The sequence below is a fragment of the Erpetoichthys calabaricus genome, chromosome 8 (assembly GCF_900747795.2).
Source record: "Erpetoichthys calabaricus chromosome 8, fErpCal1.3, whole genome shotgun sequence".
Taxonomy (NCBI): Eukaryota; Metazoa; Chordata; class Cladistia; order Polypteriformes; family Polypteridae; genus Erpetoichthys; species Erpetoichthys calabaricus.
Window position 1 is genome coordinate 88,255,166 of NC_041401.2, and position 18,109 is coordinate 88,273,274.

General features: G+C 34.4%; 1 protein-coding gene across 2 annotated transcripts in view; it reads right to left on the reverse strand.

Moving 5' to 3' along the window:
- The window catches only part of brip1 (BRCA1 interacting helicase 1), a 212,975-nt gene that overhangs the window by 183,863 nt on the left and 11,003 nt on the right, over positions 1–18,109 (reverse strand). For both annotated transcript variants that reach the window (XM_028807058.2, XM_028807059.2), the window contains exon 6: positions 14,837–14,980. In XM_028807058.2, the coding sequence (XP_028662891.2) occupies positions 14,837–14,980 (144 nt within the window). The remainder of the gene's footprint in view (positions 1–14,836; positions 14,981–18,109) is intronic.

The following is an 18,109-nucleotide window of genomic DNA, read 5'->3' on the forward strand; positions in this document are numbered from 1 at the left end:
GATTTGGTGGGCCTCTCCGACACTAACTACTATGTAAATTATGTCACAACCCACATTAACTAAGGAGAAAAAAAAAACAAAGGAAAAAAAAAGTGTCTGTTCTACCCTTCCTTATATAGATTCTCTGTGATATTAGACCTGTCCAGCTTGTCATTGATGTGAACACCAAGTACTTGTAGCAATGTAATACCTCACATTTGCTTCCTGAATATGTTTGATTATACTTAGATTAAATAAACTTTATTAATCGCATTGGGGAGTTCAGATGCATATAGCAGCAGAAACATACAAATCACAGATACAGACTCAAAGGAAAAATAACAGAGCCAATCATTCAATCGATACAAAACTTAATAAAAATAAATAAATGTATAATGTGGAGTGATTTGAAAATTAAAGAGTATGTCAGTAGGAAGCAATGAACTGCCAGACAGCAGTAGGCACACTGTGGCGGAATGAGCCTGTAAGTAAAACTGCTCCAAGAGAATACTTCCTGGGGATTTTTCATGATGGTATTCAATTTTGCCACAATCCCCTTTTTCCAAAACAGCTTCGAGTGTGTCCAGAGTTCACCCTGTGATAGGATAGGCTTTCCAGCCAAGTTTGTTCAAGTATTGTGCTTTTTATTTTAGCTCTAGTCGCTTCCCAAGGAGACTGCACTGTAGGACAATACACTGGCTACTATGGACTGATACAACATTCCCAGCAGCTTGCTACATGCATCAAAAGACCAGAGTCTTCTTCAGAAGTACAGTATGCTCTGGCCCTACAGGTGGAGTATCCCTAATCTGAAATGCCTGGGACCATAAGTATTTCAGATTTTGGAATATTTGCATATACATAATGAGGTTATCTAGGGACCACACTTGATCAAGTACAAAAATTCAGCCAAGCTAAATGACAACACATGTGTATAATAATTAATATCACTGAGCTATTATTAGAATGTGCGTTGACATGACAAACATGACAATACTTTAGTTCCCTTTTAAGAGAGCCAAATCTGCGTATTTGCACTGAAGAACTTTGCAGGTTTCTCATCCATTTACATAGGTTACCTGTTCTCACTTCTCAGGTAACTGGCAGATAGTTCAGGAATATCTCAGCCAACCTTCACTTTATCATGCCCACTGTTCTGGAAGCCATTAACCCACTGACGAGATGCCATAGCTGTATGGTGTGGATGTACATATACAAAATATGTTTTTGCCAACATAAAAAAAAAAAAAAAACACGCAACATCTATTCCACATCATGGTACTTCAAGGGGAACCCACCACAGTACAACTTCAAGTCATTTAAGTTGTGGTACTTCCTGCTTCACTCACGGGGGACACCAATCCCAGTTGTCAATCGTGTCCAAAGTTCATGGCACTTAACAGAGTACAGCCCATTCCTCCTAGCTCAGAATGAATGAATATGTCTGGAATTTCGGATTAGAGATATTCAATGCGTATGAAGAAATATATATGTAATACGATTTTGTTTAAAAAAAAAAAAATCTCACTAATTGTAATAAAGCAACAGCAATGTTTATATGGCTATTAACTTAAAAACATGAAACACCCACTGAAAACAACATTAAAGGGTTATAAACAGTAAAGTATAAAAAATATAAAAATAATTCTATTAGATGCATGTCATTATAATGGTTTATTCAATAAAAATCTTTCACATGGCCAAGATGCAGCATAATCACTTATTGAAATCCGGCAATAGATAAAGATGTCAATAAAATAATCAAAATACTTTAATAAAACATTTTAAAACAAACAGATCTTTAGAAACGGTTAAATTCCAAACCTCCTTATGAAAAAAAAAAACTGTAGGAGATATTTATTATTCAGAAATATTTTAGCATGTTTGAAGAAAAACTCCTTTAGCATGCAGTGTTTGCCTTGGAGTCTCCACGTCTTAAGAGTCAGTTTAGCAAGCAACCAATATATTAAGAACAGCAAGTGAAATATGAAGACATGTATTCTTCTGAAGTCAAAGTCAGATGTTTCATGAGAAGAGGAAATCACTAATTAGCACACCTTAAACATCATGTACTAGAGAACCCCAAAATAAAAAAAATACATGACATCACAACAGATATTAACATATTATCAGAAACAAGAATTTACTGAGAGTGGAAGCTAGAAACTAAATCTAAATAAACACCAAAAAATATTAAACCACCTTAATGTTATCTGTTACTATGTCATCTCATTGACATCCATCCATTCATTATCCAACCCACTATATCCTAACTACAGGGTCATGGGGGTCTGCTGGAGCCAATCCCAGCCAACACTGGGCACAAGGCAAGAAACAAACCCTGGGCAGGGCGCCAGCTCACCGCAGGGCACGCGCGCACACACACACACACACACACACACACTAGGGACAATTTAGAATCACCAGTGCGATTGCACTGTGGGAGGAAACCGGAGTACCCGGAGGAAACCCACGCAGACATGGGGAGAACATGCAAACTCCATGCAGGGAGAACCGGGAAGCGAACCCGGGTCTCCTAACTGTGAGGCAGCAGCCCTACCACTGCGCCACCGTGCCGCCCATCTCATTGAAATGATTTTCTAATTAGAGATAAAACTGAAAATGTTAATCACATTAAGTTTGACATTCTACTGTACAATAATACACAGGGTTACCATTTACTAGTAAAGTGGTCTCAAACTCTGGTCCTGAAGTGCCTCAGTGGCGGCAGGTTTTCATTCTAACCCTTTTCTTAATTGGTGACGAGTATTTGCTGCTAATTAATTCCTTTTCCTTTCATTTTAATAGACTTCTTTTTTTAAGATTTGTTCCCCTGAATTTCATCATCATTCCTCCAAATTGCTTTTTTTCTTTCCTTAAATGGCACCCAAATAGAAATGAAACGTGAAGTGAGTGAGCAAACAGAAGACCAACTAAGTCGGGGCCTCAAACTCCAACCAATTGCTTAATTAGGAGCCCATTCTTGTTGTTAATCAAACCCATTCTTTAATCCCATGGCTTGTTGCTGCTCTCATTGTGCAACACCATACGTTTCCAAAATTACTGATTTTCTCTTTTCTAAGAACACTATTAAAATGTTTTGTGGGCCTGAGCAGATAAGCATTCCTGAGATCCTCACCTTTCTTTATTTTCAGATATTGTGTGATGGACACAGTTTGCTGACCATGTTTTGGCTCATTTTATATCTCATCATTGGTTGACTGTTAATTAGGAAAAAAGAAACAATTGAGGGGTCTAAGTCTTCTAGACCAAGTCAAGTCAATTAAAATTAATTCAAAAGAAGTTAATTAGCAGCAAAAACAGGTCACTAATTAAGAAAAGGGTTAGTATATAAACCTGCTGCCACTGCAACCCTCCAGGACCAGAGTTTGAGACCACGGTTTTGATAGATACATATTCAAAATAGCAAATAAAAATTATGGACTGAATTAAAATTAAATTTAAAAAAGGCTTAATTTCAACTGGTGTGAATGTGTGAGTTTGCACTGTGATGGACCAGAGTTTGGCATTAGACTGGTTTTTACTTTGTAATGGGAAACAAGGATTAAATTGCATTTTTTGGTATCTCTCCAATTTTTGCTCATTCGATAGATGTGAACATCTATGCTACTGTTGGATCAATACTAAAATGCTGACTAAAATACCAATACCAGCTTTTGCACCTTACTATCGATGCCAAAATGATACCAAAGCAAATGATGGCTAACTTGGAATTTAAAAAAAAAAAGAAAAATTAACTCGGACAAATAGTGTTATCAACCATTTTCCTCTCTTTTTTTGTAAATGGAAATGAAAAATATGTTACAAAGCTCATTTAGTGTAAATTGGTTTTCTGTCTCTTGAAGAATATCAGTACACCTCCTCTGTGCCGTCCATGACTTTCTTGAAGACAAAGTACTTATTTTTCAATAAAAGCAGAATAAAGCAATTTACTTCATGTAGTAAGATTATCAAATTTCACATAATGCAGGTATAGTACTGTTTTAAAAATTTGTTAGTGTAGTACTTTTTCATTATCAGCATGCCGCACAGCACTAATCTATGCAGAAGTGGTGAAGTTTGTGATGCACCATCTAAAAATGTTTGTAATACATACATATAGCAAATGTTCTTCTGCAGACACTCCTATATCAATTTCTCTGCCTGTATTTAATGGGTATGTTCACTATTTTTGACAACTGCAGCATTCACTGATTTGCCCTGAAAGCTTGTGTAGTCAAGTGAACTCCTGTAACATAGCCCAACAAGGAAAGCAAAAGGGCAAGTTTTTTTTTTAAATAAATAAATAAATAAAATAAAAGCAGATGGAACAAAACTAGAGTATATTTTCCCCATGGTTAATTACCATGGAACTTTAATCAGTATGAGTAGTGAATAGCATCCAGGATTTTTCTTGTGCATGAAAGTTGAATAATTTTTTTGAAAAAACAGCAATAGTCTACATTTACCTGATGGCAATGTACATGCATGTAGCATAAATTAACATTTGTATATAATCAGTCAAATAGAACAGAAAACATAAGACATGCTAACTTCACTTGCTTGTTAACAGCCCTACTACAAACATAATGGTTAATCCAGCACAAATTCATATTATGTACCAATGTGTGCATGTTATTTACTGTGCCTGAATATTTACAGTCCAACTATGGTAAATGCTATGATATTGGGGAAAATATTTTTACTTATTTCTGACTCTAATCCCACTACTTAATATACTGGAGTGAAAAAAACCCAACACACACAATATTATTGTGTGATGGCCAATGTCTAAATACCGTATAATATCGACTTTGGGATTCATGACAATGACTTTTTACTATATGTCCAAAAATTTAGCAAAACTCAGCCCTGTAGATATGGACATTTGTATATTTCCATGTAAATTTATTCTAAAAAAAGACTATAGGCCTACTGTTAAATATAAAGTATATGGCAAAATTATTTTTAACTAAAAAAACAATTTGTATCAATTCACAATCATGAAAGTAGTACACATTAATATATTTATAAAGTATACAAATAAGCACTACAAGTATATGCTACAAACAAAAATTATGAATGATGTATTAAACCTTGTAAGAAAACAAAACTCTGCACATTACTTCTCTTAATCTAAAGTGAATAGATTTCTACCAATCTCAGAAATTAAACTAATGATAAATGTTACACTATTTTTGCTCTTTTTAATATATACAGTACAAAATAAAAACTAGTTCTGCAAAGTTATAGTTTTCTTGAAAACCTTTAACCTTTCTAATTTTTCTGAAACTTTGATACATTTTGGACATTAGTCAGACATATCTATCCAAGAGATAAAAATGAGAGTAAATATAAATAACATTTCAGACACAACAATTTAGCAAGCGGCTTGAAAGGGAATAGCCAGTGTGGTTCATTTTATCTGATTAGACAAATATCTGGGGTGACATGCATACTGTAAATGAACTGTTACACACAATACCAGCAAATTATGGCTCTTCTGCTCACAGTCAAGTGAGGTTCTCAATGCAATTTAAACAGTATTTTTAAGGTATATCATGCACCACACAAGGAATACACTATACTCTAAGAACAGTTACTATGTACAGTATTAGTATGAAAATGGTTTAAAAAAAAAAAAAAAAAAAAGTGTTTAAAAAGTTCTGGACATACAACCAAAGTCAGAGATAAAATCCTAAAATAAGTCTGATCAAGAGTGATCACATTGACAAAAATTACTTAAGCACTGGAGACTAAATCACTCAGTAGACCACAATGTACCTTAGATAACAACATTAAGGGATTTGTAGGTCTATGCTCGCTTAGGGAACAGCAAGACAGAAGTAATTTCCTAGTTTGTTGTTTTTTTTTTTTTTTAAATATTAAATTTTAGTACCCAAGATGATCCTAAAGATTCCTCAGTGAATTCTTTAGGGGCAGTAAGTGTTATTATGTCGGGGGAAAAAAGTAAATACTGTAATACTGAAGTTAAACTGTACCACCAGACAGGAATGGTTGTGGTAGGGAAATGCAATGCTTTGATGTGTATCGGATAAAAAGAGGATTGGCCATAATTTAAAGAAAAGTGTATAAAGTTGTGTGTCACCTATGAAGTAGTCTAAGCAGTATTTCAGCTGGACCATGCAACAAGACCATGATTCCAAACACAGAAACAACTCAACAACAAAAGGCTGATGAATAAGCAATCCTATATTTTACAACTGTAAAGTCAGGGTCAAGATTTACACACCACTGAAGCAATTTAGTTAGTCCTGAAGTTAGCAGGCAATGATACAGGACTTTCAAATTTTACCGTAAAACAGTTTACAATAGAGGAACTGGCGCAGATTTCCACACAGCAAAATGAAAGACTGATGAACAATCTGAGGAACAATCTGGTTGTATTTACTGCAGCTATATGTCATTTTCCAGTTACTAAAACAAAGGTGCAATTAATTTTTCACAAAAGGAAAATGGACTGGTGTGCAACATGAATGAAACACAGAAATCAAAAATTATATATTAATATTTTCCCTTTTATGGAAGAGTTTGAAACTTTAATGAAAAAGTAAAACTTTCAACAAGAAAAAACAAAGAACATCACGTGCACAGTACATTTTAATGGAAATATATAGGCTATCTTTAATGATGCTGCTGACTCACAGATTTAAAGGTTTTAATCAAGGTGTGGTTCACTTTTTCTCTGGGTATCAATATGTTCTTCATTCCACATTCCAAAGACAACCATGCCACATTAACTGTATACCTTAAATCAGCCTTGTGCAACTATGACTTGTGAAAGACTAGCACCTCAGCCAAGGCTTACATACACTGCTTCAGCTCCCTAAAACCCAGAACTGGAATAATTCATTTTTAAAGACTGCTGGAAGCATTTCTACCAAAAATGGAATGGGCATTCTTTTTGATGGGTAAGGCAGAACATTAAAAGTGAAAATTCAGTAATTTCTTAATTTCTATCATTTTCCACATTTGGTATTGATTCTGTGCTATGTTCTTAATATGAAACAAAATTAAAAATTGTAAAAATAAAACAAATTACATTAAGAACAAAAATGAACATTAGTGTCATGCAGCATTTAACAAATAATTCATTACAATACCACACTCTAGTGGACATTTTAGGAAAATACCCAAGAAAACTAGGGTACTAAGCCTTTTGAAATGTTTTAACTTTTAAGAAAATTTAGAGTCAAAGCATAACAGCCGGTTATTGCAATTTTTAAAATGTAAGTATATAAAAAATACAGTGAAACATTAAAACAAATGTAAATGTAATTTTATAACCATTTAAAAAAATGAAGGGGTGAAGGCAATACTGTTACTGAGAAGTGAATTTCAAATAAAGAAAAAGGCAAATTATTATATCTTGTCACCTTATACAGTGTCCTTGCATATTTTTCTTATTTAAATGTACTGATCTTTAAGATGGAAAGATTTGTAAATAGTTTAATAAAATGCTAAGGCACATATTTTTAATTGCTTTCGTTATGTATGGATTTTCATGACATAACTTGTTGTTATCACTCTTTAACATTGTTCTTTATCAGTATGCTGCTGCTGCTGGAGTATGTGAATTTCCCCTTGGGATTAATAAAGTATCTATCTATCTAACCATGTTACTTCAATTTCATTTACATTTTTTTACTACAGTAAGGAGCAATCAGGGGCATATATCGGCAACAAAAAGTACAATTGTACTTGTCATGTACTTTAATGTAAATAATCATGCACTTTAATGATAAAGTAAAATAAATGAACACAACATTGCTTCTTCAAATATTTTTGCTTGGTTATTAAAGATTGAGGACTGATACACGAGTAAGAAAAAACAGAAGAAAAAGTGAAAATACATTTCATTCAAAATAATTTTCTTAAACTGATGGGAGTAATTTTTTACTGCCATTAAACTTACCAAGACTAGGTATTTTTAGGTAATGTGTTTCTATTTAAAATGGAACAGATAGCTTAGTAATATGAAGATTCACAAAGGAATTGATGGTTTAAGACAAAAAAATTATTTCATTCTGAATCTTTTAAAATTGGTTCATTAACAATCTTTGATAATGATGCTTTAGAGGATTAAGGTGTAAAAGTGCCCAGGTAAAAGACATTAATTGTTTACATGTATTGAATATTGCCTGTGTATAAAATAAAATTGATGTAAGCAGAATCTAGCATTTTTTAAATATTTTTCATTTTTGCAGTATTATTATTTACAATTATAAATACAAAAATCATTGAATTATTTAGAATTGCTTCTTCATAGTTTATGTCAAAAGTACTGAATCAACATGTATATGATTTATAATGCATATAAGGCTGGGAGGACTAAATGAATGACATTAATGAAAATACTGCATGGTTTCCAACACCATTTCAAGGTTCTCTACAGTGTGTATTATATTTATACAGGGCGTTTGACTGTGTCACAACAAATATGGTATACATATAGTGTCAAGAAAAAGCATTTGCCAAATTGTTCAACAGTGCTATCTATGTAGAGGTAGGGACTAGGCACAATGCAATCCTGCATTATTTCTTTTGATATATATTTTTTACAGTGAAGACTATATTTCTGTGCATTTTTGGAGCACCTATAGAACTTTAGGAGCAATGTATTTTTTGGTAATGCATTACAAAATTATATGCTTCTAAATTACAATATATGACATACTGATACCAATAAGCAGACAATTCTAATTCATGTTTAAGATGAACATTTGTATTCATTAAACTTTTTACAGTATTCTAATGGACGAAAAAGCTTTACATGAAATATGTAATTTGCAAGCACTCTGGCAACATTACAGACTAGGAGTCAATTCCATTCAAGTCTCAGGATCACCTGGAGACTGATTTATGCTGAATTTTGAATTCTCTATACACAAACTAAAGTAGTCAAACAGAATGAGGCTGAACAACATACTTTTCACTATGGGTCTCTTTCTTTCTCTTGCATAAATGGAATTAAGAACTTCATGAAGAAAAAAAAAACATCAACTGAAATCACTGGTCACAGTCAGATATAGAACTCACACACATTCTGTGAACTCTTTGTAAAACAAAATAAAGGTCAACAACTTTTAAACAAAAATAAACATTCATAAAAAGGAAGGTCGGGTGGTTCAGCTTAGAATATTTTTTCTCTATAATTATTTAGCATGTAACTTGTATCAGTATCTAAAAATTGAATGACAATGCTCAAGTTTAAGAAAATAAAAAAACATTGTGAACATATTAATATCAATATACATATACAATTGAATAGAAATCTTCAAAAAGAACCTTGATATATTTATCATTTTACAGTAAAAGACTCTTAAGGTCAAGATGTTTACTTTACACATATGACAATTTCAAGATCAGATCTTTTGAGGTGACCCATGTGTTTGTAGTCGTGGTGTAGAACAATAATTGTGATAAGAATGTTCCATGTTTTAGGTTTGTGAGATCATTAAAAGCTATTGTTTAAATACATGAATGCATTTAAAATTCATATCACTGCGTGCTTTCTACTAATGGTTTAAACACTAGAATCCCTGAAGCCTACAAAAAAAGTGGTAATGCCAGGCCACCTTAAATTCCTTTGCACCTCTTCATCAGTGTCTTTGTTTTGCAAATGTGTCAATCAGCACAAGCAGCCTGCTATCCCATCCCCCACTGACGCAACTGAAGTTCTCCCAGCTCAAGTCTGCTTATCTGGGTGTGATGTGCCTGGAATTATATAGGGTAAATGATATATCGTTATTTAGCATACATACACTTCATGTGTGTTCCGTATCTACAATGATCTGGGTAAATGTAGGATGATAGGAAATGTGAGGTAAGAAATGGTGAACACATAACTAAAACAAACTTTTTTCATGTTATAGTAAAAATTAATAAAATGCTGACGTGAAATGTATAATGTATGAAGACTGAAGTTCAAATATCAAATAAACACTTTCAGAAAGATAACAAAACAAGTCTGCCTTTATTCAAGAATATAACCAAAGAAAAAGAAATTATTCAATTTACATGTTGCTGTCAATATGTAAAAACTGAAGCCCAAATAGCCACTGCATGGTTGGTGTACAGGGAAGAACGGTTACTTCTAAATCAAGATGTTGCAGGTTCAATCCACGGTCTTCCCCGCATTTCTGTTTTGAGTAGTGAGCTTCTGTTATTATTACTATTATATAATAAAAACATACATATGCTCCGAGTCTGTAACAGCTGGTGTAATGTTTTGCTACTTGAAAAAGATAATCGCTGAAGGGATATAAGCAGACACACAAACGCTGGTGAATCATGTCTTTTTGGTATCTTGTTACTTGAAATTTTTTATTCAGTTTATTCTTGAATAAAAGCACATTTGTTTCGTTATACCTTTGCGAAAGTGTTTATATTCCAGTAACCACTTGAATGATATCGAATCTGTCTCTGCCTCTCTCATGCAAACACAAACACACATCCATGCATGAAAATACAATTATTTGAAAACGTTGTGTGTCATATGAACATTTGACAAGATCGGGGAAAAAAAAAAAAAAAAAACAATCTTCGCATTATGGTGCATGGTAGTGGGAATGCAGACAGACTACTACTTTTTGAGCGCATACACCATCGGTATGGCACTGCCAGATCTAAATACTACCATAGAGAATTGCATACATACTGAAGTGACTTTAGCTGCAAACGTTCCTGTCCAACTTTATGGTGCCAAGAAGAGTTGTGTTGCAGTGCAGCAGTTTATTAGCCAGCAAAAGCGACATGAAGAACTTGTCTGTTACGGTTCTGCCTTTGTCAAGAAATGGCTTTATGACCAGTCTAGGAAAGTCCTTCTCCTGTGGGACTACTGGGATCTTTTCCTAAATAAGAAGTAGCATTGCACATGCACATATGTCATTTTTTATGCGTTCTACACAGGTGTCTTTGATGTTAAAGCGCAAATGCTGCATGATAGTCTGATAGCGGTCATGGGGTATTGTATTTGTGATTGCTGGTACAACAAATAGTTCTGAAAAGGAACTAACCACAGTACCAACTGTGGTCATCGCTGCTAATGTGAAAAGAATAGAAATAAACTCCACCAACTCAGAGAGGGAGAGGCAAGTTCATTGTACCACGTGAATGTGACTTGAGAGAATAAAACTGAATTTAAATTTAAAAAAATGTAACTTTTACAAGTAGCAAAAATTTACAATGGGTGTTACAGACTCAAATCAAATAAATGTTTTTATTATATATTCAAAACAGAAAATGCGGAACAACCCAGGATCAAACCTGCAGCTTCGATTTAGAAGCAGCCATCTTTAACTCTAACCCACTCATGCGACCGATAAATGGATTTTTCATTGGTTATATTCTTGAATAAAGGCGCACTTGTTTTTTTATACCTTTTGTGAAAATATTTGATATATGAACTTCAGTCTTCACACATTATACATTTCAAGTCAATATTTTATTAATTTTTACTATAACATGAAAAAAGTTTGTTTTAATTATGTGTCCAACCATTTCTGTCAACATTTCCTGTCATCCTACATTTACCCAGATAGTTGTAGACACGGAACACACGTGAAATGTATGTATTCCAAATAACGATATATTATTTACCCTATACAACTCCAGGCACCTCACACCCAGATAAACAGACTTGTGCTGGGAAATTCTCTGATCTGGAGGGATAAAAGCTGACACACAAATGCTGGTGAATCTGCCTTCTTCGTATCTCATTGTCACTTGAATTTTTTTTTTTATTTTTTTTTTTTTTTAAACGACGCTGTTTGTTTTCAAATAATATTGCATTAGTGCAACAATGTTTTCTGATTGATTGGTACTATTCAGGTCATCAAATGATTTTTTCAAAATGTCACATATATTTATCTCTTTCATTTTTTCCCTGGTGCTGTGTTGACATCATGCACCAGAAGGCATGAGCTTATTCAGTGCGAGCAGGAACACACAGGTGGCCAGTTGGTGTGCTACAACATGCCTGACCTGGCGGCGATCAACACACATGTTTTGTGCAGTGCATGCACGGGTCCACTGAGAAAAGAAGAGTGTTCTTGACTCACTTTGCAGAGGAACTTCATCGTCGCTTCTTGCAAGAAAAGGTGATGGAAATAGAAAAAGAGGATGCAACATCGACAAGCTTCTGTTCCAAGGCCGCTGCTTTGCCCAGGAAAGTAAACTCAGTGTCAGGTGCCTCTTCAATGTAATAGAAGCCACAGCATAGAGAGAAGTGTGTACACTGCAACAGGTACACATGTCATAAATGTAGGAAGGATGGTCCTTGGGTGTGTGGGAACTGTTAACTTTTGAATTTGATGATTGCATATAGCGCAGAACTGACCTCTCTGTACTATTCTTTCCTCTGCATGTCCTGGAGTACAAAAGAAACACCACCATGTAACCAAAATGTGATTGGGCAAGATCAGGGGAAAAAAAAAACGTGGTCACTGATTACAGCTGCAAGAAGGCATGCGAATGAATATGAATATGAATAATGTTGCATCAGTACCACAATTTTTTCCGAAATGTACTATACAGGTCATAAAAGGAATTATTCCAAATATCATATATGCATATGTCTCTTTTTTTTTTGTCAGTGCGGCTTTGACATCATGGAACATAATTCAGCGTGTGCAGGAAAACTCAATAAAACTAATTATAAAACATTCAGGTGACAATGAGATACCAGGAAAGCATGATACACCGGCGTTTGTGTGTTAGCTTTTATCTCTCCAGATCAGAGAATTTCCAGTTCCATTGTCTCAAAACACCACTAACATCTACAGTTATTCCCAGTATCAAATAAAAATTTACAGTGCCCTATCTTTGGGGTTGTATCGTGATCATGATTGAGAGAATAGAAGTGAAATAAAAATGCTAATTTTTACAAGTACTATAAATTTACACCGACTGTAAGAGATGCAAATCAAATGTATGTTTTTATTGTAGAATATTAACAATAAGAGCAGCTCACTACTCAAAACGGTAAATTTGCATAGCAAATAGGATCGACCCGGGAGACTCTTGATTACAAGTCAGCAGTTCTTACCCGCTCTGCACACGGAAGCTGTTGTATTCTCCTTGTTTCATTCGTGAAAGTGTTTACTTGATCTTTGGACTTCAGGCTTCACACATTATACAGTTTATGTCTACACTTTGTAATTTATTACTAAAACATGAAACATGTTTCGGTTTTAACAATGTGTTTACATAGATTGTTGTAGACGCAGAACACACATGAAATGCATGTGTTCCAAACAACAATATATTTTTTACCCTCTAAAACCCTACCACTTCACTCCAAGATAATCAAGGCTTGAGCTGGGAGAGCTTTGTGCCCTTTCTGCGTTGGTTGGGGGGGTTCGTTGGGGTGGTATAGCAGGCTGCTTGCTGCTTTTCTTGATTGACACATTTACAAGACAGATGCTGACAGAGAGGTGTGAAGGGATTTAAGGTAGGCCGGGTTTACAAGTTTTTTCGTAGGCTTTGGTAATTCCAGTGCTAAGCGAGCTATAATGAGCAAACCCCAGGAGATAGAAATTTCATACTCAAAACTACCAAATCAAGAAATCTGCCTAACACCACCAGTAAAATCAGGGATAAGGCTGCACTGCACCCACCTGCTGACAGCATGTCTACATGCATAACTAATTACATTTAACATTACAGCCTAATTGGAAATTCAAACATGCCATGACAAAATTGCCACAGCATTTTAATACATTGTATATCTATAGACTACAATGCTTATCTAAAGATTAATGATTAAGCGTTAGTTAAGTTGTAATATTGAGCTTTTTATTTTCTTTCACTGTCAAGTCTTTTGTTCATTATGTTTTGCTCTCTCTCTCTAATACCCTGGCGGAGGTTTAAAAAGCATAGACTGGAGTAACTGGGAGCAGATGTTTTATTAAGAAACCCTTTTGGTATAACCATTACAGAGCAGGATTTTGCCACTGTTCACTACACACTTTTTATCGGGTTGTGCCCAGATGTGCACTCTTATTGGAGAATACACATCTGGCCCCATAAGACTACTTCCTAACCAGCTAAAGAATTGATTCATTTTAACCATATGAACTGAAAGATCACAATTCATAAGTTATGTGCCTTTTCTATAAGAGAGAACAGGTTTGAGCAAGCTTTCATTATTTTGTTTTGTTTTTTTATCATCTTTTGTCAATATTTACTGTATCTATATACTGTACATCTATATCTACGCAAACTTATATACTTGCATATATCCATCTTTTATCTGAAAGCTATAAATGCTATTATTGTGTTTATTGCAACAAGCATGACTTGATTATTTGTGAAAGTAAGTCTATAGGACTGCGGTGGGTTGGCACCCTGCCCGGGATTGGTTCCTGCCTTGTGCCCTGTGTTGGCTGGGATTGGCTCCAGCAGACCCCTGTGACCCTGTGTTCGGATTCAGTGGGTTGGAAAATGGATGGATGGATGGAAGTCTATGGCCATGTTTGAACTACAACTGAGAAAGTGAAGTGTTAATGAAGACTTTCAATGATTTATGAACCTTGTTCATAAATTGTACAGATCTATTAATATTTCTGGCATCCTGGCCAGAAAGTGAAACAGAGTTCTATCACTCAACCTATATTGATTTGGCATCCCCCTTTTCAGGCGCCTTGTTAATTGTTTTAAATAACTACCAGCACTGCCAAAGGTAAAACTAATAACTTTTTAACTAAGTGATCATACACCCCAGTTACACACAAAAAAACTTTAGACAGGCAGTCTAACATATAAAAAAATATAAATAAAGTCATATAAAAAAATATAAAAAAAAGATATATAAAAAAAATATAAATAAACTCACATTTATAGGTGAATTCAGGCATATACTTGCTGTTTCACCATGCAAGCTGGGGGTTCCTCGGTCCTGTTTTAGCACACAATATCCATTAACAGAAATATCATCAGTAAACTGTTCTCTTTTCTCTAAGCATTGACGCTTGTGAGCCTAAAAAGTTACAAAATGCATGCTTTCAATTCCCCATTAACAATAAATTTTAATATCTTCTCACTTATTTCTTTAAATTACATCTTTTATTTATAAGAAATCTATCAACATGTTGGAGCAACTTCTTAGCGTCTCCAGAGACAGCAGTGAGGACAGGAAATCAAAAAGTTGATGTGGAAACCAATTGAAAAGCATTTCCCTTATACATATATTATATATATATATACATACATATATATATATATATATATATATATACACACACACACACACACACACACACACACACACACACACACACACACACACACACACACACACTAGTTCCTCTTTCATTCAAGTTTATCATTTATGTCATACTATCATTGTAATGTTTTGCATTCCTTTTCCTATAAAATCTGCAAATTTGTGCGCTACAAAAAATATTTTACTTTGTTTTTTTATTTTTAGAATCTGCCAGATGAATAAAATAAGCAAATGCAAACCAAAAATTACAGCAAAAGAAAAAACAAATCAAAATCGTGATTGACAAGTAAAATAATTACAGTGGTTTAGGTTTGATATAGTGACAAGAAAATATGATCTGTTGCACGTCCGTGCCAGAAAGAAGTATGCTTGTAATGCATGGAGAGCTGCAGGAAGTATGATGAAGTAATTTAAACATGTACATGCCGCTTGCGAAGCACTGGTGGCAATAAACACATTGCATGGCAAAAAGCATATGGCTAAACAAAGATTTTATGAAAACCTGTGTTTAACTGTCTTTCCCCCTTACTCTCAAAAGCATTGTATCAGTACTTTAGAAGAAAATGTGGCCAGTACTAAACTACTGTATGTGTTTAGATGTTTCATTACTTTATTTTCAAAGCCTTGAATTTATCAGCAAGTATTCAGAGTAATTTGTGAATGTACTAGTTTGTACTTCCAGTATTTCATGGCTTAAACTGCTGAAGCCTTAATGCTTCTTGACATAGGAAAGCAGGGTAATAGAGTCTAGTTAGTACTAAGAGATGTACACTGATTAATTGCATATAATTTAGAACACACTCAACATGAGGGGTTTCCAAAAATTAATTTTTATTACTAGTTAATTCTTTTATCAATTCTAACATTTTTGCAGCCGGTTTATATGCCATCTTGAAATTTAGTATGCTTATACAGTGATCGCAAAAAATATATACAGGGATAATAGTGGCTGTAAACATTATTTGTACAGGCATCAGACCTGTGTAAAAATGATTTAAAACTTTTTTTAAATAAATTCTTTAGTGATAACCATTTTGACTTTAGATTATAGAAACAGAGTCTTTGGTCTCTGATGCATATAGTTCGATGGGTTTCATCATTCACAAATCTCAAAACACAATATATATCTTAGCTTTGGGTTTGCAATACAATATAATTTGCTTTGTTATGTGTGTACTGTTACACTTGTGCATTACCAGTATTTGATATTTCTAATGACTGTCACTGAAGGTGGAAATGAAAACGATTTTCATAGAGACAGCTAAGAACAAATAAAAGAAAGCAGTATTAGGGTCAATTAAAATCAGTGCAGACACTGGTACCGGCCCATCATCACAAAAGATAATGAGAACAATGTACCAGCTAGTCAGGGAGCATGTTAGATTTAGATTGTCACACTCAAAATATCTGATTAGATGATGACAGATCACAGGGGATGAGAGATTACTCAAATACTTCATGACTTCTCAACCTAGTTTCAACTCGTGTACTGCAAGGATACCACATTATTTTGGCAGCCATTTGTTGCACAGTCAGACAGTGCCAATGGCTGTATGAATGTTTCCCAGGTATGCTAAGCCATGGCCTCTGTCATTTTCCTTTTTTCCATTCTACTATGGTACAAAAAAAAAAAACAAGCAACCGACAAGTTTTCTTTTGTTTTTTTGTAGTCAACGACACCGATTTTCCTTCTTTCCTTGCAGCTACACTGTATTGTATATCCAACTGAGAATTAATTGGTCGTCAACTCTTGCACACAAATGAATCCACCCTTACAATTTAACACAAAATCAGACCTGATTGATACAGTTGGGCCAAATCACAAACTGTTCTGACTGAGTCGTTGGGGATATCAAATTACATATTTAATTGTCTCTGTCTGTATGTTGAAATGAGGAGCTGGTCATTCTTATATTCATTATAAAAAGGGATTCCAGTATTCCCAAATGGGATATTGCAATGGTAATTTGGCTTCTTCTAGCTCAAATTACATTGCAAATGTAAGCAATCAAAGATGAAAGCAGGGACTAGTATGGAGTAGTAAACCAGACATATATGAAAAAGGTAGGTAAAAATGCAAAAAAATAAAAAAACACAAGTTGGTGGAAAGAACTATCAATCGCTCCTAAGCAAAAGTTTGCTGAAGTAGTGGCCTGAGACTTACAAAATTAATTGTACTCGGTTTACTGTATATTCCCAATGCACGGAATACTAAGGCAATGTGAGACTAAGTTGATGACTGCAAATTTTAAAGTGTCATTTTTTTTCCTTCAATGCTAAAAAACCTGGCCAACTATGGAGTGAGATTGCTGTCAAAACTCATAATAATTTTAGTCAAAATTACATTTTACACATGTCAATTACACTTGCGCTTCTAAAAGTTATGCTTGCTTCTGAAAATTACAAGTACAATTCTCAAGCGTGAACAAACTGTCAAAAATATGTCATTGGACACACAAGACATTCGCTATCAAGGAAGAAACAATCGATTTTTGTTACTATGCATGTGCCACAAAGGTAGAATGCTGAAGTTATTTTTGACAGCGATCATACTTCATACTTGGCCCCCTTGCAGTGGCTCCAAGGGGCAAAAAGCAAAAAAAACCTGACACAATGAAATTAAACAATGACAACATGTAATTAACAATTCAAAGTGAGAGCATGAAATTAACGGTAGTGCATTTTAAACTTTACATAACGTCTTAGCTGAATGTCCATGTGTTTGTTATATGTATATAAGAGATTGAAATGTTGCGGAATGTTCCCAACCTTCGAATTTTGGCACTCTTGGTCATAGATTTTGGGTTGAGATGGGAGGCACAGAATTATGACCCCCACCCCAGAGGATATGAATATATACAAAACAGATATAAAGGTCGGGGG